The sequence below is a fragment of the Alternaria postmessia genome (genome assembly GCF_024291825.1).
Source record: "Alternaria postmessia strain BMP 2775 chromosome Unknown scaffold_109, whole genome shotgun sequence".
Taxonomy (NCBI): Eukaryota; Fungi; Ascomycota; class Dothideomycetes; order Pleosporales; family Pleosporaceae; genus Alternaria; species Alternaria postmessia.
The window spans coordinates 474-24,622 of record NW_026260182.1 but is presented as its reverse complement, the minus strand read 5'-3'; the positions used below and the strand labels follow the sequence as shown (position 1 = coordinate 24,622).

The 24,149-nt window shown below is 51.7% G+C and overlaps 10 protein-coding genes across 10 annotated transcripts; 4 read left to right on the top strand and 6 right to left on the bottom strand.

The window, feature by feature from the left end:
• Positions 1–274: 274 nt before the first annotated feature.
• J4E82_010030 (uncharacterized protein) lies at positions 275–1,447 on the bottom strand (the record flags this gene model as incomplete). Its single annotated transcript, XM_051736246.1, has 3 exons — positions 275–705; positions 756–1,061; positions 1,111–1,447. The coding sequence occupies 3 exons, from the start codon at positions 1,445–1,447 to the stop codon at positions 275–277; spliced, it is 1,074 nt and encodes a 357-aa protein (XP_051583981.1).
• A 2,112-nt stretch (positions 1,448–3,559) lies between these two features.
• J4E82_010029 (uncharacterized protein) lies at positions 3,560–4,579 on the top strand (the record flags this gene model as incomplete). The annotated part of the gene is made up of 1 exon (XM_051736245.1): positions 3,560–4,579. One exon carries the CDS (start codon positions 3,560–3,562, stop codon positions 4,577–4,579), a length of 1,020 nt encoding a protein of 339 aa, XP_051583980.1.
• A 293-nt stretch (positions 4,580–4,872) lies between these two features.
• On the top strand, positions 4,873–5,997 carry J4E82_010028 (uncharacterized protein; the record flags this gene model as incomplete). Its single annotated transcript, XM_051736244.1, has 3 exons — positions 4,873–5,408; positions 5,463–5,773; positions 5,825–5,997. 3 exons carry the CDS (start codon positions 4,873–4,875, stop codon positions 5,995–5,997), a joined length of 1,020 nt encoding a protein of 339 aa, XP_051583979.1.
• Positions 5,998–6,965: 968 nt separating this feature from the next.
• On the bottom strand, positions 6,966–12,126 carry J4E82_010027 (uncharacterized protein; the record flags this gene model as incomplete). Its single annotated transcript, XM_051736243.1, has 6 exons — positions 6,966–7,845; positions 7,926–8,068; positions 9,092–11,308; positions 11,355–11,589; positions 11,642–11,881; positions 11,933–12,126. The coding sequence occupies 6 exons, from the start codon at positions 12,124–12,126 to the stop codon at positions 6,966–6,968; spliced, it is 3,909 nt and encodes a 1,302-aa protein (XP_051583978.1).
• Positions 12,127–12,718: 592 nt separating this feature from the next.
• J4E82_010026 (uncharacterized protein) lies at positions 12,719–13,460 on the bottom strand (the record flags this gene model as incomplete). The annotated part of the gene is made up of 3 exons (XM_051736242.1): positions 12,719–12,964; positions 13,019–13,318; positions 13,371–13,460. 3 exons carry the CDS (start codon positions 13,458–13,460, stop codon positions 12,719–12,721), a joined length of 636 nt encoding a protein of 211 aa, XP_051583977.1.
• Positions 13,461–15,713: 2,253 nt separating this feature from the next.
• On the top strand, positions 15,714–16,323 carry J4E82_010025 (uncharacterized protein; the record flags this gene model as incomplete). Its single annotated transcript, XM_051736241.1, has 2 exons — positions 15,714–15,915; positions 15,971–16,323. 2 exons carry the CDS (start codon positions 15,714–15,716, stop codon positions 16,321–16,323), a joined length of 555 nt encoding a protein of 184 aa, XP_051583976.1.
• A 174-nt stretch (positions 16,324–16,497) lies between these two features.
• J4E82_010024 (uncharacterized protein) lies at positions 16,498–17,075 on the bottom strand (the record flags this gene model as incomplete). Its single annotated transcript, XM_051736240.1, has 3 exons — positions 16,498–16,692; positions 16,774–16,915; positions 16,990–17,075. 3 exons carry the CDS (start codon positions 17,073–17,075, stop codon positions 16,498–16,500), a joined length of 423 nt encoding a protein of 140 aa, XP_051583975.1.
• A 790-nt stretch (positions 17,076–17,865) lies between these two features.
• J4E82_010023 (uncharacterized protein) lies at positions 17,866–19,689 on the bottom strand (the record flags this gene model as incomplete). Its single annotated transcript, XM_051736239.1, has 3 exons — positions 17,866–18,132; positions 18,190–19,579; positions 19,652–19,689. The coding sequence occupies 3 exons, from the start codon at positions 19,687–19,689 to the stop codon at positions 17,866–17,868; spliced, it is 1,695 nt and encodes a 564-aa protein (XP_051583974.1).
• A 1,319-nt stretch (positions 19,690–21,008) lies between these two features.
• Positions 21,009–21,708, top strand: J4E82_010022 (uncharacterized protein; the record flags this gene model as incomplete). The annotated part of the gene is made up of 3 exons (XM_051736238.1): positions 21,009–21,179; positions 21,235–21,566; positions 21,618–21,708. 3 exons carry the CDS (start codon positions 21,009–21,011, stop codon positions 21,706–21,708), a joined length of 594 nt encoding a protein of 197 aa, XP_051583973.1.
• Positions 21,709–22,315: 607 nt separating this feature from the next.
• On the bottom strand, positions 22,316–23,396 carry J4E82_010021 (uncharacterized protein; the record flags this gene model as incomplete). Its single annotated transcript, XM_051736237.1, has 2 exons — positions 22,316–23,006; positions 23,389–23,396. The coding sequence occupies 2 exons, from the start codon at positions 23,394–23,396 to the stop codon at positions 22,316–22,318; spliced, it is 699 nt and encodes a 232-aa protein (XP_051583972.1).
• Between the last annotated feature and the right edge of the window lie 753 nt (positions 23,397–24,149).

The following is a 24,149-nucleotide window of genomic DNA, read 5'->3' as shown; positions in this document are numbered from 1 at the left end:
CGCCTTTTGAATGAACCATTGGTCCATGGCGAAGAGTTATGCCTGTGAAAAGTGTTGGTGTGGTGTTGAGATTGGAACCACGGAGCTTCTTCTGATTAGGCAGCTGTCTTGGCACACCTTGCGTCATAACTAACATTCGGCACTAATCGCAAGGCTCATGTGATGGCTATTTACGCACTTGCAGCTAGGACTGCAATAGCTAAAATTATGTACAACGTTGCTTGATTTTGAGTGTGATGCGCTCCACAGATCGCTCTTCCCTTTCCATGTCACCTTACTCCTCGGAGAGGACGTCCTTCTTCTCCTTTGGGGGCCTGAATCCACAGTACAAGCAAGTGTCGGGGTATCCCGCCCATGGGCTCCCCTTGACTGGTACGCCACCGTTCGCGGTCCACATGTTGACCGGCTGAGGGTTCTGCTTCGCCTTGGGGTTGACGCCGACATCGATAGTAGCATATAGGCCGTCCTCGATGGTCTTGCCAATGAGCGAAATCTTCATCACTGGGTCATCGCCGCCTTGCTTAGCCATGTTGAAAAGCGGGTCTGCTGCGTTGGTAGTAATGGCTTGCTTGTTGGTGTTGTAGGGAGACGTCTTCTCGACTTGACCCATGAAGTTCTGCTCGATATAGAATTGGCCAACGTGCGAGATGGTACCGCCCTGAATGGTGTTGTTCGCAAGGAGCTTAGCACCATGGTGGATGATGGCTATGATTGTTAGTATCGATGTATGTGCGAAAGCTGGTAGTGAGGCTCACTGTGGAGATGATTTGTGCGGCCAACATAGTGCCCTGGGATCAAGGTGATGAAGGTGGCGGTGCCGTTAGCACCAGTGGGCTGCACACCCCGAAGAGCATTGGTTGCGATAGCAGTAGCAGAACCATCGCCATTACCCTTTGCCTGAACACCGGTGTAAACACCAGTGGCATTGCTTCCCCACATCTCGACGTAAGCATCGGTGACAGGCTTGCAAGACGAGGTGTCGATGATGTTAATATCCAAATGAGTGATAGCACCCTTCTCTCCAGTCAAGATGTCCTGGCGGACAAGCTCACCGGTAACCCCTAGAAGCTGTGAGCAAGCCTGCTTCATTGGGTGTGATTCTCTACTTACAGTAAGGGCCTTCAGTAGCCTCGGGGTCGAGCGTGCATGCTGCCTCAGCACCATAGCTTTCTTCAACTTCAGCAACGTCGCGGCGGACGAGTTCATTTTCCTTTGCGAAACCAGCTGCGACCCGAAGCTCGTGAAGCCTGGCCTCACGTCTTTGGTGCTGCTCACGAACCCATCCAGTCTCGACGAGATCCCGCTTACATGCTTGAACACTCCGACGATTCGGGTGATCTAAATGAGCCTGTCGCCTCAAGATCTCCCTGTTGGTGTTGCCGCCAGGATGCGCGACAACACCCGTAGCCAAAAGGACGGCGGTAAAAGCCTGTGTGAGCTGAACCATGATTGATGACAATACTTTGTGAACGCGAAGAGTCCCAGGACAACCCTCACCAGGCCATGCTTCCGACCTTCTTATACATTTGGCTCCCTGCGCGCTGATGCGTCACTTCTGCAGGTGCCGTCAACATCGTTCTGGATCTACGGATCTGTGCTGTCGCCATTCTCGTCACCGCACAGTCTAAACGGTTTACCCTGTTGTGTGCTACTCTCCACAGATTGTCCAGGATGATGTCCATAATCAACATGGTCGTGTTAGGCAGCGGCAATTGTTCGCTTCAGTACACGCGCCGCAGCTATATTGGCGTTCATCTAGTGCCCGATCTTGGCGGCGGGGGGAATGTCGCATGGTAGTCTTGGTACGACTCTCCAGGACGTCGTGTGGCTAATGTGAGCCAGTCGCATATTAACCGGAGGCTCCATGCGTGGTGATCGGTAGTTGAATGCGGTGTGATGCGTCCGTGTAGAGATCTAGTTCTAGGAACATGGATTCGGGAATACAGAAGCGAATATTTTTGTGTGTTCATAGCTACGTTAGCTACCTTCTGATTTGAGCTTGATCCGATGTTGTTGAATGCTGCGCGTGGAGACCGGGACAGAAGATCATGGACCTGACTTAGCCAACCTCGGTTAAGCGAAAGGAGGGCGGTTGGATTTTATTGGGCCTTGGATGTACTGTAGTATGTACAGTTGGGCGGCCAAGACACCACCTAGGTATACGCGTGCATTAATGAAGACCGGTAGGATTATAAGGTGGAGCAAATGACATGATCTGTATTGCTCAGCACCAACAATGTCGTCGCACGGATCGGGCCCATGATGCCGAGTGTGCGTGTCTCATGTGCCAGGCACGAAGCGGATCCTTGTAGCTGCGATATGTGACATGGTTTACAGTCGTCACTTGGCCTGAGAGCGGCACTCGCAGGTGGCTCAATTACTCACCCGCTTCTTGAGCGCGGAATCGATTCCATAGACTGTGCAAACCGGTTCAGTGGCGGGCTTAATCATCCTGAACTGAGTTTGTGCAGCTCATATGATTGCAGAGAGCCTCTTTCTCGGATCTCCTGCTCATAGTGGGTTACTCTCCGACTCTAGGGTGTCGACTGCCGTTGCACTACCCTTCAGACGATGCTTGTCGGCTCTTGATAACTCTTCCTTCGCATCTCGACATCCGATGCGAAACTTCTTTGCATGTGCATCTGCATCACCATCCTGGTTGAAAGATAACGACCCTTCCATACCTCTACTGTGAGCTATAGGCGACTGGAAAAACTCGATGGACTGAAGGACTCCATTCGGGGACATGTGTAGGATTCGATCACCGCTATTGGTAGCGGAACTGATATGAACGCTACTAAGGGGGCAGACAACGTGAGTGTTCCTGAGAAGAAACAGTGAGAACAGGAATGTGTCCACTTAGCTCCATGTCTTGCATATCCGACATGCCGTCCTCAAGCGCCGGCACGCGATGGCGGAGCGTCTACAAACATGACGTGGCTCCTTGGGCATCATCGCGGAGAGATAGTGATCTCAAGCTCCTAGTACAAAGGTAAGGGACATATCTGTTACATTGGAGTTGGTAGCCGTAGGTATAGCGACGTAAGTTGAGGTTCGTGTCTTCCTAGTGCTTCGAAGCCTGGAATGTTCTCCCTGAGCTACGAATTGCACTAGTCCACATCGATCCCCACACAAGCGAGCCGTACCCGGCGGCCCACTCTCCGTACTCCTGGCCGAAACACCAACCCTTTACAGCTGAAACCCACAACGCCAGGACAGCCCCGACACCAGCGTCTTGTGATGTTTGGTAGCGCTTTCGCCAGAGCCACGGTGACGCGATCAAACCAGCGCCACACCTGCGTAGCACGTTGAACGAATTACAATGCTATAGCAAGTCCGTACGGGGTACGCCCTTGCGGCAGTCACGGTAGTGTCAGCGTCTCATGCGCACGAAGTCAACTATAGTGGCGAAACGCGTTGGCGTCTGGAGGTGATGAAGAAACGACGAAACATCGCAATGCTTTTGTAAAACCAATTTAGGCGTTCATGCTTGCTATTGCTAACATTTCCTTTACTTCACCGTTGTCGCTCCCGCCATTTCACAGAAGCATACATCGATATGGCAACCTTTCTCAATTCTCCGAACACACCCGCCGTCGCACATACATTTTATCATGACGATAATGTTTCTCGAAGCCACAAGGCAAACCTCTCTGGAGCGACCATGTTGGATCTGTTGAGTGGTCCTGAAGGTTCGATTGCCGCAGCCTACGAGTCTTCTAGTTTGCACCAACGGACTCCAAAATCGAGACGGCCTTCTCAAGCATCAATCACTAAATCCCAATTGCGCCAGACGAATAGGACATTGGTTGAAATCATTCACAGCGTCCAGGCTGAGTTGGCGACTCAGAGAGAAGCAATGCTCGATATGCAGGCGCGAATTGTTCAGCTCGAAAGCACGTCGCAAATCAAGATCCAAGACTTTGCGCCGCGCCACACAATTGCTGGACACCGCAAGCGGTCTCAGATCAGAAGCAAAGAAGGTGCTACCCGCGAAACACAAAGAAGCTGGGATGCATTCCAGAAGGATGCTGATATGCTTGGTCCCCCCATTATCGCGAATGAATTCTGGAAGTCACCCAGTCGATTCTCTGGTTTCAACTTCAACTTCGACCTGCTCGAGACAATACCAAAATCGTCACATCCTCTTCCAGATGTGGATGATGTTCCGGATCTCACACCGGACGAGCAGCCACAAGCCTATACGCCAGGACAGCGCCGGATTCCTCCTAGGATCACCCGCATCAGGACAGCAGATCCCACCACTATGTATCACGATGCCGTGAGCGATATCAGAGAGCACGTCATCGAGTTCGACAAGATCAAGGTACCTATGCCACCGAAACTCCAAACCCCGCCACGAAGTGCGCGCAGCAGGTTGGCATCGATGCACAGCCCGGACGATGAGATCACGGCATTGCCGCAGATTCCACTGGTACCAGCAGCACCCACGCACAGCTCACATCGCAGTATTATGAGTATCAAGAGTCTGCTCCTGTACAGAACCTCTTCGAAAAGTCATAAAGCCGATTACGCTCAATCTGATCATCGCCGTTCAGGCTCGTCTATGCGCTGCTGAGCAGGCTGTCGACACCATACGCGGTGCTCGTCGTCGCCCGACCCGAGCGGATCATCTCAGAACATAGACCAGAACAATCCACGTGGAATATCATTTTGACGTTTCTTTCTCCTCATGACCGTTGATTGACATGCAACTGTTGCCTGCTTAGAGAGACTTACCTCGGAGTTAAGGCGGCTTGGCATTTCTCGCGCTTTCCACCAACGAAAACGTCATTATTCGTTCGCATATATCATCGTTCCGCCTTCCGCCTCTCCAACGACAACAGCACTGCAAAGGCACACACGCGAATCATGGCGTCCCTCTTACGGAGACCGTTCGCCATTACGGCGACACTGCGACAAGCTTCACCGAAATCGCAAACCCTCACATTCCGCGCTTTCCACAGCACGCCACTCAAGCAGCATCCGCACTTGTTCCGACCCGCAAAGCCTACGGTATCGACGTCGCAAAATGTCTCCAAGTTCCAGCAAGCGTTCCGACGCGGATACCAGCAGGCTGCCTACAACCCTGTAGCGCAGGGAGATATGCGACAGCGTCTGCTGTATGGAGGTGGCATCTTCGCAGGCACCCTGCTTGCGATCAATTTCATCTTCAATCGCGAGACACGCGAGGATGGTGGCATGCCGCCATTCGAGCGCGAGTACCTTAACGACACCTTCATGCACACTGGCCTTGGTATTGGAATGATCGGAATCGCAGCCCGCGCCCTGCACATGAACGGATGGAGCTTCAGGCTTATGAGCGCAAACCCGTGGCTTGTGCTTGGTGTTGGTCTCGTTGGCAGCATCGGAACTATGTACGGCACCATGGCCACTTCGCCTTCCAAGTAAGTATAGAGATCGATCTTCAAAGATAGAGTAGAGATGCTAACAAGATGCAGCTACGTCCAAAAGTACGCCCTCTGGACTGCCTTCAACGGTACCCAAGCCCTCCTTCTGTCGCCACTCTTCTTCATGCACCCTGCCATCCTCGCTCGCGCCGGTCTCTACACTGCTGGAATGATGGGCTCCATCGCCTTCGTCGGCGCCACCGCCAAGACGGACAAGTACCTCTACCTCGGTGGCCCACTTCTCGCTGGTGTCGCAATCGTCGCTCTCTCCGGTCTCGCTCCCCTCGTCGTCCCAGCCACCGCTGCCCGCACACTCATGGTCACCGAGAACCTCTGGCTATACGGAGGCCTCGCTGTCTTTGGTAAGATCCCCATTTGAATTGCCTCTAAGACAAATACTAACTAATCTTTAGGTGGTTTCACCCTATATGACGTTCAAAAGGTGTTGAACCATGCACGCCAGGCTCAGGCCGGCTTGATCCCCAAGGATCCCGTTAATGAGTCCATCTCGCTTGAGTTGGACTTTATTAACATCTTCATCCGCATGGTACAGATTCTGGGCATGAGCCAGAACAGGAGGAAGTAGATTTATCTAGAGATGATTGCATAAGGAGGATGTGAAGCTGATCCATCAGGTCTTGCTTGTTCTTCGTTTCGTTGCATATGCTATGAGTTTTCACTATAGCTGTATATTACTCCTCTCTTTGTTCTGTTATATATCATCAATGAGCAAAAACAATCGAAACAAACTTCATCATACAGCTTTGATGTCAGTTTTCTCCCTGTCCTGCTCCTTGTCCTTCTCGTCCTTGTCTTTTTCCTTATCCTCTTCCTTCTCCTTGCCTTCGTCCTAGTCCACATTCTTCTATCTCTCTTGGCAGCAGTCAGGCAAGTAAGATCGTGAATGAAACTCCTCTCGACCGCATCTAGCTCCTCAAGCACCATGGCTAGTACCCCGAGCAAGCCCGTGTCGTTATGGCGCTTTGCCTTCATTTCCGTTAGCGTGTATCTCAAATGCTGTCTGCATACCGTAATACCTAAAATAACATTTTTTCGTATATATCCTCTGCGGACAATCGGCTGCCTGGTATCTTTCTTCGTTCGAACTGGTCGGCATTGCAAGAATTGTATACCAGATTAGTCGTGGTAATTTATGAGTTTGAAATTTTGTGGTGGTGCAAGGGTGTGGTGATGCGAGTGAATGTGATTGTTGAAACTTCTAAACCTTCAGACTGGCGGGGATGACGGGAGTATCTACGGGCTGTAGGACGGAGATGAACGACTGGGTGAGATTGAGATGAGGACGTAAATCGCGAGGAGGCGTGCAGCTTAGTTACTTGAAGTAGCAACAAAACACCAAGCAATTAACGCGAACCATCCAATCGATCTCATCGATTTCGCAGGGCAAGAGACATTGATGAGAATGGTCTTCAGTATTGTCACGCACTCTGATTATGCGTATGGTTTTAACGTCCAAGTTCTATCATGTTTTAAGCCCAGCAATAGGGCATAGAAATGCATTTCAATTGCATCTCAGCCATCTACAACATTTCCTTACTCCTGTCCGATCTTGAACACGTACTTGACTCCACTTGCCTTGCCATCCCTCAAATTCTCCAACCCCTTCTGCACACCTTCCAACCCACCGGGTACAACCTCATGCGGATGCGGTGTAAACCAACCTTCCGCCAATCCCCTCGCCATGTATCTAAACATGATAAACGCATAATCGCTGTCCTCGCCGTGCGCTGTGCCCACCATAGTCTCAGACTTCTTCACGCTCTCCGGAATACCCTCGTACTTCTTGCCCGGCAGGACCAAAGTAAGTTGGCCCTCTGGTTCGAGGACCTGGACAAGGTTTGTGTAGGAGTTGTGTTCCGAGACGGCGTCGTACGCGTAGTGCAATTTCTGGCCCTTGAGGGCATCCTTGATGCCCATGACGACGGCTTCGTCACCCTTGCGGTAATCTACTATCGTGTCGCCCTTTGAGCGGTCAATCAAGCCCTCTACGAACTTCTCGCCTTTACCCGCGACGGCGATGATGGGATGGATGTTTGCCTTTTGAGCAAGCTTGATTGCGAATGCGCCTACGGAGCCGGCGCCACCGTACACGACGAGCGGAGTGGGCTCCTTGGCGGGTGTCCAGGGATCAGGCAGACCCATGCGTTGGTGCAGGCCGATTGCCGCTGTCATGGCGGCGAGGGGGAGGGTGGCGGCTTGTTCAAAGGAGACGGAGGAGGGGATGTGGAAGGTAGTGTGCGCCCATCCTACGGCGTATTCGGCAAAGGAACCACCAGGCGTCATCATCTCGTGGAAGGAGGCGACCCGGTCGCCGGCCTTGAACTCGTAGACATTGGGGCCAACACTGTGGACGTAGCCTGCGATATCGTCGCCACTGTTGAAGTCGGGTTTCATGTCATAGGCGGGGATTTTCCTAGGGGTTGTGTTAGTTGAGGCTGTTGGATATTTTTTTGTGTTTTTAGGCGCAAACACGAAAGAGAGAACATGACTTACCAGTCCTTGGGATTACTTCCGGAAACAACAACTTTGATGATGACTTGGTTCGCCTGTGGCTCAGGGACAGCGACGTCCTTGACGGTGACCTTGAGGTCCTTTGCTACTTGTGCCTCCTTCATCTTGTATAGCTCTTTCTGGTGCTATTCTAGGATTGTTACAAAGTTATACTAGACTGCAATGATACGTTGTCAAAGTTCAGATAGGACGACGTGATGTTGAGTTCGAGGAGGTCAAAGATATGCCATGGAAACCGAGGCGCTTAAGCATGTTTAAATCTCCCAGCCTTATGGAAGCTTCCACCGTCCCTTGTCCGACATCCAGAACGTGGCATTGTGGATTAATAATGACGGAATGTGGGGTATGTTAGTTCGAGTGGAGTTGATCCAGTACGTTGTCGACGTCGATGACGCGACTTTTCGGTACTGATCCCACAACGGCCAATAGCCGAGATTGGCCGGGCTGGTTAACGTCTGCAGAGTCATGGAAATCCGAGAACATGCATGATGGACTTCCAGCTCTCCCTGAATCACGAATCATGATACACGCCATGTAATCGGGTTCCTGCATCCGATGGATTCTGGGGATATCCTAGTGTGACAACATGTGAGCGAGAAGCGATCGAACTTAGGCAATCATCATCACTAATCAGGGTCGAGTACGCGACAATGATCATAAAAGTTGAAGTGATGCTATTGACAAAAGACCCACAGCAGTATTCGCAAACAACTATACAAATACAAGCTGCACCCTAGATGCAATCGCAACCCAATGACTGACGCCCAGGGAACTGCCATGGGCAGGGAGATTACCCAGTAACACCGAACCCAAACCATCGTTAATGCGTCTAGACAGGGTTTTTGAGGATGAAGACAGATGCAATAAGACAGACACACCCAGCGCCGGATATCGAACGAAAGAAAAAGTCGTCAAAAGCCCCATCGATGTCTCCTCCAACCCCCTAAAACATCCAAATCAGCAAAGTCCGAGGCATATTACAATCATCGCCAAACGCTCTTAGAATTCGGCATCAAGCTACCTCTGCCGACAGACGAACTCCCACTCGTAATTCGAACGGCTCCCCTCGAATGCAAACTCGGTACTGCGAGTTCCGCAGTCCTCGGCCGAACGTCGTCACCGACATTCGCGACTGTCGTCCGTCTAACCGCGCCCTTCATGATGGGTGTAACGCGTGGGGACAAAACGCTGTGCTTCCAGTCAGCATCACCGTGATTGGATTTGACCATTCTGCGCGCCGCACCCGCGGAGAGAAGTGAGTTCTCGTTGGGCGGACTACCAACTGTTGTTGCTGCTGTTGGACTACGGCGGCGATGCGCGCGGTTTATAGGGACTGAGCCAGCGCCGTTGGTCGAAGAACGGCGCTTGATGGCATGGCTGATTTGACGTGCGTCTGAAGCCGTCCATTTTTCCCCCTCGGAAGAAGAGTCACCACCGCTGTTTCCCTCGGGTGCTGGGACTGAGGAGGCGTTCTCTACGTTGCTTAGAGATGAGCGCGGGTTGCTGCCGATCTCGCGGAGGGGCGATGCGTTGTCGGAATCGGAGGTGTATGCGGTGTTGCTTCGAGATGTAGGGGACCCGTCTGAACGCTTGGAAAGCGCGCCGACTGCGAAACGTGATGAGCCTTTCAAGTCGACGGAAGCTTTAGGCGGCGTTGGGATAGGCGAAGATTCGCGGCTTCCACTCCCATCATATCTGGCGATAGGGATAGAGGTCGTCGAGTAGGCCGGGGGCGACCTTCCAATGGCAAGGGCAGGGTTTGTTGGTGTGCCTGCTACCTGCTGTGGTGTTGCTGAGAACTCTGCTAGGGTACCGTTCTCAGTGTCATCCTTCCAGCGCACTCCGCGTTTAGTCTTGGAGGGTGACTTTTTCTTCTTCATTGGCGAAAACTGGACGCCTGACTGTCTCACTCTTCCCATCAACTTTCGGCGTGGTGATGACTTCATAGGCGACGAGGTGAGATGCGACGAATCCGCCATAGCTGGCAACGACAGCCTTGGCATTGCTATTGGTCGCATGGGAGAGGACTGAGATGGTTCTTGAATGTTCACTGGCTTCCTCCTTTTAGGTGTTCCCTTGTTGCTTGGTTCGAAGAACTCAGTGATTGGCAGACCTCCGTCTGGTCGGATAGCCTGCGAGGTCGCGTTCGTGCAAGAATTCATAATCTTCGTAAGCAGCTTTCTCGCAGCCTCAACCGCTTGGGCCTCGTCCATCTGGGTGATCTGGCTTATGATTGTGACCGTCTCGATGTGCGCCTGGATCAGCGCCTGCACGATGGCAGCATCACCACCTCGTTCTTGATCCAGTAATGTGTTGAGTAATTCGCGGTCGGCATTCGATTTGAGCAATTCGTACTCTCGTGTTAAGTTCGCAGCGTCATGGCCATCAGCATTTCCATCCACCTCCGCCAGACCCTTCAGTCCAACACTCAGCGCTGTATCCATCTTACTTGTCCAGACGGTACGCTCCAATCGCCGATGGCAATGTTGCCGCGTCTGCTCAAGCTCTGCCGATATTCCGACTGCGGTGTCCCTCATTGCCGTAACTTGAGAAGGCATCTCCTCGTTTTCTCGAACATCCTTGACGTTATCAAACGCTGCGATCCACGACGAAATGAGCGAGATGCGCTTCTCTGCCGTCTTCAGAGTCCGCGACATGTTCAGTCGCTCACGGCGTTCAGGCTCAGAATCCGCATAAGCCTGGCGTAAGCGTACGACCGCGTCACGTACTATGCCATCCTTCTTCTCGCTTTGCTTCTGAAATTTGACCATGGCACTTCCTTCAAAATCCTTTTGCTTCTTCATCAACTCTTCAATCAAATGTCTCTGCTCATCGATCTTGACAAGGTAGTCCTTTACGTGTCGGTTGACATTGTATACGTTCTTGGTGACCTTGGTCTGGATGTTCTTTGCGCGGTTGGCATATCGAAGGGTGTTCTGCGTCTCATCGAAGTGAGCGCTTGACGGACTAACACAGACTATCATGACAGTTTTACAATTTCCGCCGAGAGAGAATTTGAGCAATCGCGTAAGTTTCGAGTTGCGGTATGGAATGTGGTTTCGTTTCCGGGGATCACATAGGGCGTTAATGCAGCTGCCCAGAGCAAGTAGCGATTTGTTGATGTTGGCACCTTCGGTGAGACGCTCTCCTCGGTTCTTGGTAGCGCTCGCTCGCTCACTACCTGCCAAGTCGATGATGCTGAGGGTAGCCATGGTGTGGGGTTCGTTGACCGAAGCGTTGCGGTCCTTGGAGGAGACGTTGATCTGAAGTACGGCGTGCGATCGGGAAGAGGTAGCGTTCGCTTCGGTTGGAGACATGGTTCGGTATTCGTTGCCGCGGACAATGATATCCATGACTTCTTGGACCTAGGGTTGTTAGACGCTTGTCGAGCAGTGGCTACCGGTTACTCACGCTCTGCGGCCGATGGCTCGAGAGACCAGCGACGGACACAGCCTGGTTGGCATCCTCACGCAGCATCAAGGGTTGCTTGCTGCCACCCTCCACCAGTAAGTCGCGAATCGTCTCGTTGTAAATCTCCAGGTAAGAGAGCGTGATCTCGGTGACCTTTTCATCCTGTATATCCTGAATCTTCTCAAACAGCTCTTGCATGGTCAGGAAGATGATGCCGGGCTGCTGTGATGTTCCACTGGTGACATGTTAGTCCTCCTCAGAGCAACTAGCGGTGTACATGAACATACGTGATGGTATGCGTCTTTCCGCAACCTGTAGCACCATACGCGAAGACAGTCGCATTGTATCCATCCAGTACGCTGTCCAGCAGAGGCTTCGTGGTAGCTTCGTATACGTCGCCTTGGGAGACCGTGTCGTCGAAGACGCGGTCGAAAGCGAATGTCTGGTCCTTTGACCGCTTGCCCTGCGGACCTACAGTCGATCGTCCGAACCGCTGAACTGCGTTGTCTTCTGGGGGATCGAAGATTCTGGCATCGTGTTAGCTTCGGTGACTTGAAATGACACGAAGCCTCTCCTACAAGCACTTCTCGTCCATGACCTTGATGACAGGTCGGATGCCCTTGTGGAGCTTTGGCGCTGGCAGTCCCGCCAGCGAGCCATCTCCGAGGAACAGCGTCTGGTCATCGTTCCTCGTGACCTGTGCTGCTTCCCGGATAGTAAAAGGGCGGACTCGTACGGTGACGGAGATGGAAGACGCGCCCGCGGCGGCCATTGTTGCGCCCAAGAAATGTAAGAAAACAAGGCAATCGCACTGCGCAGCCTCCTTGCAATGCGTATAGAGAAAAGAACTGCGAGCGAGGGGTTAGTGTTGCGGGCTGGAGTCGATAATGACGATGTTCCTTTCGGAACTTCTGTTATGGGACGCACGGCCGCTGGTAAACAGACAGGGATCTGGATGCGGCAACCACGACCCTGTTGCCAAGACCGTCCTCTTATCCCCACAATTTCCGACGTGGCTGCGACACCATCCGCCACATCTCTCCTGTCCTGCCAACGGGACCCACAATACTACTACCATGATCCTCATTGCTTCTTCAGCCTTGTGCGCTCGTACCTGTTGTCATAGCTTAGGTAAAGGGGCAAGAGTGGGTCATCACAACAAGTGGAGAACAAAACATGCGATGCGCATCTCACAATAAGATTTGAATATCATGCAAACGGGCAACATGCTTCCAACATAGCATCGTCAGCCTCATCCCTAACACCTCCTCCACTGGAAATCATCAACGTCAATCACCCACGGGCCGTTCACACTGAGCCAGCTAATCCAATGTCGCGGCCTACAATCAACCGCAATCAGTCATCTACTGCTTTGGCGCTGTGCACTTCTGCCACTGGACGTACACAACTTGGGTAAACTTGAGATCGGTTGAGTCGGTGGTGAGGAGACCAGTGGCGCTGGAGTTGGTGGTGGTCAGGCGGACCTGCGAGTTGATGTTGAGCATGCCGTTGGTGCCGCATGGCGCCCACACGACCGAGGTGCTGTCTGCTTCGTCGTGCTTGAGGTAGTCGCCGTTGGTAGGACCATCAAACTTGTACTCGGTGGATGTCTGGTAAGAGGATTAGAATCTTTATCAGAATGCTTGTGCTGAGATCGAGATTACCTGTTCGGTCTGGCCAGAGAAGTAGTAGGTCGACTTGAGCGTACCAGAAACGCCCTTTTGGATGGCAGAGTAGCCACGGTAGTCGGCAGACAAAATGGAGTACTGGAAGCCTCCTGGGTATTGGATGTCAACGTTCAGCTGGCAGTTCTTGCGCTGCTCTGTGACAGCGATACCAGGGCCGATAGATGCAATGTACGAGTCGAAGATCAAAGTCATGATGGTCCTGTCGGCATTGATCTGGGAGCTCATGGTGCCTTGAGGGCAACCGGTTCCTCCATAGCTAACACCACGAATCTTGACCTGGGTTGTGTGAGTTGATTGCCTCGTAAACATGTACTAGGAGTCCTCGTACCTGGCCAGGTGGTGGGGCATCACCAAGCTCGATGTTAGGAAGCGCGGGAGCCGCAGCCGCAAGAGGGAGGAGAGCAAGGAGCCACTTCATGTTGATGAATCGGAAGATGATCTTCGGAGAGTGCTGAGTACAAAGCTGATGTAGTAGATGAGGCCAAGAGTGGAAGCTGGATGATGATCATCAAAGGGCGTATGGACTGGGTTATATACCATTGCTCCGGCCTCAGCTCTTCACCTTTGAGTGTCTTAACCACTACCGCGGCAACACCATCTTGGTTGATAGCAGCTACGACCCGAGCGCGATAACAGCTGCCAAGAACCGTAGCAATATCGAGTACGATCCGACCGGCAGGCCGCTTATGCTCATAGGTCCAAATCGCAAAAGCTGCTCAGGTGAGTTCGTGTTTGTCGACTAGTTGTAGCGTGAATCTGTGTCTACACATCCTAAGCCAGCCTCCGGGCTAAGCGGCAGTCTCTGGGGTATGTGATAGACTCGTTCCGCTGTGCATATCGCTTCCAGCTGCCATGCTAACCCGAACCAAGATGGTGAGGCATGTTCATTTGAGCTTTCCGGGCGCGGCAATACTACATCCCGCATCGTGGCGGCTGTTCAGGTATCGTAAGTCTACGGTGTATGCAACCTACCCGAGGACTGACTGCCGACGGTATAGCTATCGATACAGACGCACACTTGTCGCGTGGACCGATAGAGCCTCTTGATAGTGGATACGGATAGCAGACTTACGATTGCTAGGGGATACAGCGGCCATCACATATCAGATGATGGTTAGTGTACCAAAGTCCTCCCACGCAAGCAAGTCGCTATTCGCTCGAGTCATTGTTCGCATGGTCGGCGGCCAACGCAGTGGACACACATATGAAGCCGAAATGAACTGAGCATATTAGCCTGGGGTACCGAACTCAGAATAGAAACACGGGGCCTGGAAGCTGGGAACATGCAGAACATGAAGCTGACCGAACAGCAAGGCAAGGTTCGCATTGATATTGACTTTCATCTATTGATCCTGTACGTAACTCTGTGCCGGAAGATGTGCGGAAGCGAAAACTGAAAACACTCTGCCTTTCTGAGACGAGCGGCCTGGCATTGCAAGCATATCGTGGTTGTGTTCATTTCGTAGATCTGGGGAAGTGAGGAGCTCTTGGCGTGTAGATTAACCTTATATTAAAGCTTGTCGTTCCATCGGTGCTCGAGGCCCTGACATAATCAATATTAGCGAATACGATCTGCTGCCCTTGCAGATATCTGCCCTGGAAGTCTAGAAAGGCGTCTAAAAATAATAGCGGGAAAGTTAGTCACGATGCATGCATTCGACAGCTGTTTGCGGCACGTGGTGACTCGGCAACACGCCACGACCGAGGATTCATCGTGTGAGCCCAGGCCTGACTACTGCCGGTTCAGCAGCGCAGGATGTAACCGGCGTGAAATTGCCAGGTGAAATAGATTGAGGATTGATTGCATGCTTCGTGTCGGAAAGACGACCAAGACGGTCAACCGAACCTGCCTTTGAGGGTAAAGCTTTCGAATTATCAGTCGAGCGCGATAACAACAGACGGGATGTATATCCCTCTATACACGACTGTAACGAGTGTGAGTCAATGCCAGGACTCAGCTTACCGCCTGGACTCCAAGCAAGAGGAGAGAGGGAAAGAGCAATTCTGGTCGGTAACACTGACATCAATGCAGCAATTGTCGCGCCGTGGCTCTCGCATCTGTACATCCAGACGCGTCCACAACAGGTCTGCAGCAGGACCTTCCTGGGCAGCCGAATGTCAGCTCAGTCGAGACGTGTCGAGTGTGTCCGTGAGCGCTCTATCGGGTTGTAGGTGACGCTGCGAACGTGAACCGAGCAATCAAGAAGAAGGACAAAACGGAAAGTGCGCGAAATTCGTCAGATACAACAGGACTTCGACGTGTCGAAAATGGCTATAGGATGGGTCTTTGCGACTTTCCAAAGTCAGCAGGAAAGCGACAATTGTGTAGTCAAAAAACTAGACAACCGATAAGTCGCAAGGTTCGCGAAGCAACTACCCCGCCGCCACCCATGTGGCTCGCGCGTGGTGGCGGGGACCCTTCGATTTGTCACCCAGAATGATGGCATCATTGCCGCGGTCCATTCCCTTTTCCCATCTCAAGCGGCGAAACTCTCCCAATCGCTTATATACATAAAAAACAACAAACTATTCTTACCAAAGTAATTCTCCCTTGTTGTGCAAAACACCCCAAAACTACGCCAATCTGAAGCTCCTTACAGTCTTCCTCTTCATCTTCCTCTCCTACCTTTCCATGTCCTTTCTGACTAAATTCTTCCGCCCTTTCAGCAGTATGTCGAATGCGCCCGCACAGCCCATGAACGTACCCTCGGGTGCGCAAACCGCGACCGTTGCCGCAGGATGTTTCTGGGGCGTCGAGCACATGTACCGGAGGGAGTACAAGGGCAAGGGCCTGTACGACGCGCGCGTTGGATACATTGGCGGTGATAGCGAGAACCCAGGGTACAGAGCCGTGTGCAGTGGACGCACTGGTCGTACGTAATCACCTGTTGTGCGACGAGACTCGACACAAGCTAATCAGAAGAGCAGACGCCGAAGCCCTGCAAGTAGTCTACGACCCCGAAAAAGTCACCTACCGTTCCCTTCTCGAGTTCTTCTACAAGATGCACGATCCCACCACCGAGAACCGCCAGGGACCCGATGTTGGTACCCAGTATCGCTCTGCCATCTTCTACCACGACGCCGAGCAGGAGAAGATTGCGCGCGATGTTACCGACAAGGTGAACAAGCAATGGTGGAAGGGTGGTGTTGCGACGGAGATCCTGCCAGCGGGGAAATGGTGGGATGCGGAACAATACCATCAACTGTATCTGGACAACAACCCGGGAGGTTACGAGTGCCCCAGTCACTTCTTGAGGAGTTTCCCACCGCTGCAGGACTAGCGTGTTGGAATAGGATATATGATCGCTATGTGCGCAATGTAGAATGACATGTCTCACGGCATACCTATCTCGCTTTTGTCGGTGCCTGCACGTTTGCACAAGCATCAGTAATCGATGCGCCCAAGTTATGGTATTGATGATCTTGTTCACATTCCCAAACTATAAGATATGTATCTACGATGGGGGCATAACCTCGAAAGTCTGCGCAACCTCCTTCTCCCAACCGAGTCGATCTTTTCCAAAGATTTCCGCTCCAGGCTGGAAGTTCTTGATACCTTCGTCCAACAATCCTGTCCTGAGTACGATACTGTCGGGACCTAGAACTTCTTGCTGGTGGTATACATGTGTGGTGCAGTTTTTGCAGTAGAACTAACAAAAACATTGTATCAATAGACATCCTCATCATGTGTTCGATAAGTCACAGAGAGGGATGGAAGAAGGAAGACATACGCAGTGAACGCTCTTTCCAGAGTCACCCTTGTACGTGTATTTGCCAAGGTCGTCACCCTTGGTGATCTTGAGGGCTTTGAGAGGAATGATCTGGTTGAGTGTGTATGTCGAGCCAGAGAGCTCCTTGCAGGTGTTGCAATGGCTAGTTGGTCATTAGCTACTAATGCTCGATTGATTCCCTGGCCAGGACTAGAAAGTTGAACGATGCAAACTTACCAGAGGATGTGAGCCTGCTGGTCCTTTTCCAGGGTGGCAGTCCACTCTGTCTGCTTGCAGTGGCAGTGTCCCTTGAAGTCCGTCATTGTGATTGGTTCCGTCTAAGAAGAATTTCCTTATTCAGTTAGAAAAGACCGAGGTATAGTAATCGGATGATGGACATCAGGGTAGTCGGGAGATGGTATTTATACAAAGACTGCCCTCAGACCCAGCGTCCTGTCTGCTCCAACTTTATTCCCTTGACCCCCCTCCATCTGGTTTTAGCCCGGTCCCTCCTCGTCGGAATAAGGTACTGCCAGCGTATCAGCAGCGGTCGCTCTGCATCCTAATCTCCCGATGCGGGTATTTGTCAAGAAAATGCGGGTGCTGGTGCTGTCATGATACATGGGGTCTGGTTATGACGTTCTAGGCTTCCTGCTATCATCATGTCGGAATAGACGCCGTTGTTTGCCGTTGCCCTGAAGCTTCTGCAATGTCGGCAACTAGACTTTGACTACCGCTACGGACTATTGCACTATGAGTGCCGATGGATATACTATCCGTAATCGGAAGAGATGGCACTTGAAGAAGGGAGAAGCTTGGGGCCTATATGAGGGGTAGTCCAGGCGCGTCCCAGGCGATCAACAACGCGGTTAGGAATGACGTAAGCGGGGCATTTACAACACAGCCGAGTAGCTCGATACTGCATTATTGCGGATCCGGCGTCTCGGAACGAGCTGAATTACGGGTGTGACGTGGCGAGACTAGGGTTGGATTTCAAATTGTACGATAGCGATGGTATGTTTGGGACTGTCGAACAACGGCTTGCCAAGTGTCATCGTATGCCCATTCAAAGAAAAGAGTCGATGAGAGTAAATTTATTCATCAATATCATCTTCAATCTACTTCGAGCAATTGGTATCGTCCGCCATGCTTATCTAGTGCATCTTCCACCCTCTCCATGACAGCCAGCACCTTCTCCTCTTCGAGCCGCCTTCCTACAACCTGCACAGCCACGGGCAGGCCGGCCATCTTCTGCGCGTCGTAGTGCTTGTACGCGCCTTGTGCGACACCATTTAGCTTCTTGAAGCTGAAATCTGATGGCAAGGCGTCTTTGACAGGATCGACATGTGTCACGGGGATGATTCCAGAAGAATAATCGAGCTTTATTCCGTCAGTACAGGAAAGTAGTAGGTAATTTCAAGCACGAGAAAGACTTACCAGGTTGAACATGAAAGTGTAACCACAGCTACTGACTGCATCATGCATACCACCATGAGGCACGGCAGGCGTCGCGTTAGGTGGGGTGAGCATAACATCCATGTCAGCCTCCTCAGACCACCACTTGTAGAAGTTTGCCTTGAACGCCTCGCGCTTGCCGGCGAGCTGCCAGTACTCGTGTGCGGATTTTGGATGCCAGTCACGTAGCAGGCCAGCCCAAATATCATCGCCCTTGACGTATTTCACGTACAGGTAGTGCATGTACTTGATGAAGCGAGGGAGGCGCATATAGTAGACTAACTGCGCCGCACCAAGATCATTCCACTCTCCAGTGCGGAAATGGCTCATGAACGTGTTGCCGCCATCACTGAGGAGGAGTTGGGATGCCAGTTGCAATGCCTCATATGGTGACGGTGGCTCAACATCAAAGACTTCATGGCCTTCCGCTGCGAGTGCTTTGGCTGTCTGGTCTAGAGCACGCGCGCATGCTGGTGAAGGGTCGGCGACGTGATCAGTTCGCATCACGCCTATGCGCAGCTTCTTCTTCTCCTTGAACTCTGTCTCGATGTGTTCCCTCCACTCCAGTGGATGGACAGTGTAGTCGTATTTCCAAGGCTTCATCTGGATGAAGCTGCGTGTAAAGTACGTCAAGTCGTTTAGTGTTCGTGCCATGGGGCTGAAGACGGAGGGTATAGCTTCCTGACCCGCCATACTTGTGTTCATGCCCACTTTTGGCCATCGTCCCGTCGAACATCGTATCGAGTAGCAGCCGGAGAAGTGGGCAGGGGCGCGGACTGAGCCAGCGACATCTGAACCGATGCCAATGCGACTACCACCAAACGCCAGCAATGCGGATTCTCCGCCTGTCGAGCCGCCTGGCGAGTATTTGTCGTTGTGTGGGTTCTTGCATTGGCCCCAGACGTCATTTGTGGATTCGAACGAAAGAAGCGTGGTAGGCAGGTTGGTCTTGACGAAAGGCACGGCGCCAGCATCCTTCAATATCTTCACCATGACTCCATCTTCTGTAGCAGGTTTCCCAACGTTCCTCGAATAGCCGACCGAGATATCGAAGCCCTTGACTTGTATTGAGTCCTTCAACGAGACAGGAATGCCGGCAAGTGGTCCTTTGAGATTCACCTCCTTCTCTGCCCACTCCTCGGCTTCGGGGAAGAGTATCTCCGTCACGCAATTCGTCTTCTCCTGTGCCTTTATCGCGACTTTGCCGTATGTGCGCAGGATATCGACGGGACTGGTGATTTGCTTGTGGACATCTTGGACGAGCTCCTGAATGGGTTTGCCGAGGATGGAGCGTTCTTGTGAGGACAGAGGGTATAGGTATGGTGTGGGAAGTGTCGCGATCTTAGAAGCGCGATCCGACTGCTTGCGCTTGCTGGTGGTGGAGAGTTAGCTTGTCGCATCGGCGGGATTGTGTGGGGTTGGCAGGAAGCTTGGAGCAACTTACCAGTCGGCTTTGTGTTGCCAGTATTCCGAAAGACCCATCTTGTAAGTGGAATTATGAAGACGAAGCAGTCATGGAACCCAAAGTCAAAAGAAGAGCTCAATGAACCCTCGGGAACGATTACCAGTCACATGTCTTCTGAGAGCCGCGATTATGCGTCTGGCTATCTGGGAGCTGTGTCGCGTGGACCTGCCGCTTCGGAGCTGACCCGAGGTGGATTGAGCTTCCCGGCGGGGAGCTCTTATCACCGCCATGTCAATACACGCCCTGTATCAACACCACGCCTTACGACAAGAGACAACCCCCACTCTCGGCCTTTGCACATAGATCCTTACTACATGGTAGCCCGTATGACCTTCAACGACTTGTTACTGACAGCATCATGTACAGTAGGCCTGTATGGCGGGAGCGCTGCACTATGACAGCCACCAGGCACCCAGCACAACTCTGCATCATTGAAGCCTCACTTCCTACGTTTGACGCGAAGACCTATCTGAATCGTACGCAAAGATCAGCTAACCAATACCAACGAGGTACCACCAATTCCATAGCAAAGCATTGACGCATGTAGCCTCGCTGTCCTCTCATCACCACACGCGTCTCTTCAGCAACGCCATCACCAAAGCACAGAACTATTCTCTCAAACAATGTTTCAACTTTCCTCACATCTGATTGAGCCTCAACAGATAGCTCCCGCGCGCGAGGTAGGGCGGGAGGTCGATGTGGGACCGCGGAAGTAAAGCGACAGCCGCTACAGAACCTCTCACCCAGTCGATTCTGACATCAAACTGTGGCTCCACATTCTTCAGGTACCGCTGTGATTCTATGTACCTGAATGGCTTCCCCAGACTTGATGGCCTGGATTGTCAATGCGGTAACCGCTGGCGCACTGATGCGCGCCAGCTCGGACATTTTCTGAAAGTGCCGCTTCTCGACGCTGATTGGCCCACGCAGCGACTACTCGAGATGCCATGAAACCACTGTGGTCCAGACACACGATGAGCAAGAATAGCAGCGATTTCGACCTTACTCTTTTCGACATGTTGTTGAGATGGCATACAACTCTCACTTGTATAAGATGAGCTGGACGTAGCGTTGTAGTAACATCATCAAACACATCATCAACCAGCTCATCACAACTCACTTCTCTTTTCGTCTTTTTTTCCTCTTGTTTCCTTATTTCCTTGTTTCCTATCTGGGTCTCATTTATTCAACGGTCTTTCCTACTACGACACACTCTCTTCTGCTGTGCAGACCGCTATCCATTCCTTGCTGCATCAATCGCTTCGTCTGTCTACTTCAGTCTCCATCGGATTCTTAGCCACACCCACCCTACCACATCCAACTTTAGTCCGCCAACATGCCTGTCCCCAGCTACAACGCCATGCCTTTGAGCAAGATGTTCCTTGGCGCCCGCGTCCTCCAGGCAATCTGCATGATCCTAATCATCGGCATCTGCTCCAACTTCATCCAAATGATCGTCACAACCGGTGTCGAGCCCCCCAAAGAGTTCGTCGGCACACTGAGCGTGGTAAGTACACATATCGCTTCTCGATTCCTACTCCATTTCTAACATGCTTTCTCAGACATGTATCGCAGCCCTCTACATCATGGTCAGTGTAGGCTACTACTGGTCGCAAGCCAACCTCGGTCTCCTGGTCATGACAGGCGTCGACTCCCTAATCCTCATCGCCTTCATCGTCTGCGCTGTCACTCTGGGTAAACCCATGTCTTTCCTCAACTGCTACGTCATCGGCAAGTCTTCCGCAGAAGTTGACACGATGTACGCCAACGCTTTTGTCACGGCGACGGTTGAGAACCTGAACAAGAGCACGAGCAGCTTGGGTCATTGGGCGGGTGTTACGAGGAGCAACTGCTTCCAGGCCAAGACTGTCTGGGGCATGGCTATCGCGCTTTGGTAAGTTTCGATCGTGTTTGTTAGAGTCGTTCGAGTACTAACATAGCTCAGCGTACTCTTCACTGTTTCTTGCGCTCTTCTGCCTACGCTTTGGTACAAGAACAACATGAAGAAGCCTGCCAAGACCGTCGAGGAGGCTTAAGCATCAAGAATCTCCGGCCTTCTATACAGCCACGAGACACAACGACTCAGCAGTCGAAAAAGGAATGCGCCTGACAATAGCGCTGTCTGCCAGTTCCTCCTCCTCCTCCTCCACACTATCAACACAAAAAACTCATGTCTTTCTTTTATCTGTCAAAAACGCAAAAATAGTCTGCATTGCGAGGGAGTTTGGAGTCGTCTATCATCATTTCTGTTCTCTTCTTCAGACATTGAATGTCGATAATCCTAATGGATAGTTTTGGGCCTAGTTGCCCTATAAGAATACGATTCTATGAGTCTACTATACTATGTGTGTGCTACTGTGATCAATAAAATTCACTCCAGTCATTCCTGCCACTTTTTGACTCCGTCCTCGCTCGCTTACTGAGCTACTTATCGCTGTCGTCATATGACCTTCCATCTCTTTCTTCGTTCCATAGATTGACGCTATAACCACACCGCACGCACAATACGTGGGCCTGTCGAGAGATTGATCAGAGAGAACATTTTCTATCAAATCCTCAGATGAGCCTATAGCCACCTGGCACACATGAAAACGGCACAACCTTGCGAACCTTCCGACTTCCAATATCTGCCCCTCGATAATCTCAAACTGGAAGGTGACAAACCGAAAAGCCTGGTGAAGTTTGCGACACGGTGAGATCCATGACCGATCTCGGCTTCTCCAGATAATCAATCATGAGCTGCGAGCAGTGTTTCGTATGCGTCAACGCTCTCACATGAAGATCGAGGTACTTCTGATCTTCCTGATAGCCGCGGTGTAGCCGTCGCCACATGAGCGCACAGTGCACCATGTGCTCCCGAATCTCCGTAAAGTAAGTATTTGGCGCAACCACGTCGCCCATCTCGTCTTCAGTAAGAAGGCGCTTGGCTTCGCGTGTTTCGTACGCTTGCCATTTGGCGAGACGCTTGAAGTCGTCTAGGTTCTTGTGGTCGATGCATGGATTTGGCACCCAGATGTTAGAGAGGACATCGTAGGTGCAGTCGTTTGCTCGTGCTGTGGTGGAATTTGTGCCGCAGTCAAGGGTTTTCATGCGTGGTGGTTGTGGAGGGAATGGTCGGATGAGGTAGCCGAGGACGGTTGTGATTGCTACCGCGAGTAGGAATACGACAGCATGTAAGGTGATGCTCCTTCTCCAGTCTCTCCTCCTGTAAGGCAAGAGCTTCGAGCTGTGCGGTTCTAGTAGTAGCCTCTCTTCATGCGAACTGTCCTGCGAGCTCTCCGTCTGCTTGTCGTCATTGTAGGACTGATTTTGGGACATGTTCTTGGACGAAAACCTATCCAATCATCAGTCTATTGACGAGAGTATGATCGAAGATGGTACATATTACGGTCAGGCTCTCGTAGCCCACAAGCGGACTGTTGTATGTTCTGGAAGATCGCCGAAGTCGAGAGCGTGAGCAAGTTTGTCCTTCGACACTAGCATGTACCCAAGATGATAAGGCCAAGAAAATGTGTAAGCCTCAGAATTACTTCCATGATACAGCCTAGAGTATGACATAGATACGAGATAAGCCATCTGGTACGTCGCTTCTTCTCATCATGATGAAGAGTACAGTCAGCATGAGTAAGCTTTTCGGCTGCGGACCGATGCGCTCTCTACTAAGAACTTGCGGTGCCTAGTGTCTGAGTAAAGACCAAATGGTGACGATCAAGTACCGATGCATGTCTGAGTAGTGGCTTCGAGATGCGCTTGAATCATTGTCGCGGCGGCTGTCAGCTCGTTGTCGCGATCCACAAACATCGCGCTCAACCCACCAAGCTCGTGATCGAGAACCACATTCTGCCGACCAAACACTGCTGAGCTTCATATGTGGTTGTATGTAAAAAGATTTGTTAGCATCAAATGGAAAATGCGATATCTCTTGTCGTGGTTTCCTTGATGCGACACACGTACAGCTATCACGCACGGCGCATCGTCCACGCGTCGATTGGCTCCTTTTGCAGCATCCGGATCGGACGCGGAAAAGCGACCTGATCATGTTCCTGCGGAAGACCTCAAAGACGACATGGAGGCCATGTGCGAGGCTGAGATTTCAGCTGCGAAGGCTGCAAAAAGTAAACAAGCAGATGAAGATGTGACCGAGGGCATCATGACAGCCCTCAGCAAGTTGCGAAAACAGTAATGTAATGTCTAGCCTGTAATTCTAAACAAATTTATCCCCCAACAGTGCCTAATGATCACAATATGAGATCCACTAGCCAGCCTCTTCCAGGTCCATGCATAGCTGCGTTCACAAGAAGCGACTCACTTCCCGCCGAATCTTTCTCAACCGTGATCACCACTCCTTCATCCTGTACTCTTTCCATCGATGCAACCTTGGTTTCACTTTGTGTATTGTCGGTCCAGCCAACACGCATGGCGCCTCGACCTTCATGGAGATGTCCAAAACAATGCAGCCTCGGCTTGACTCTCTGCA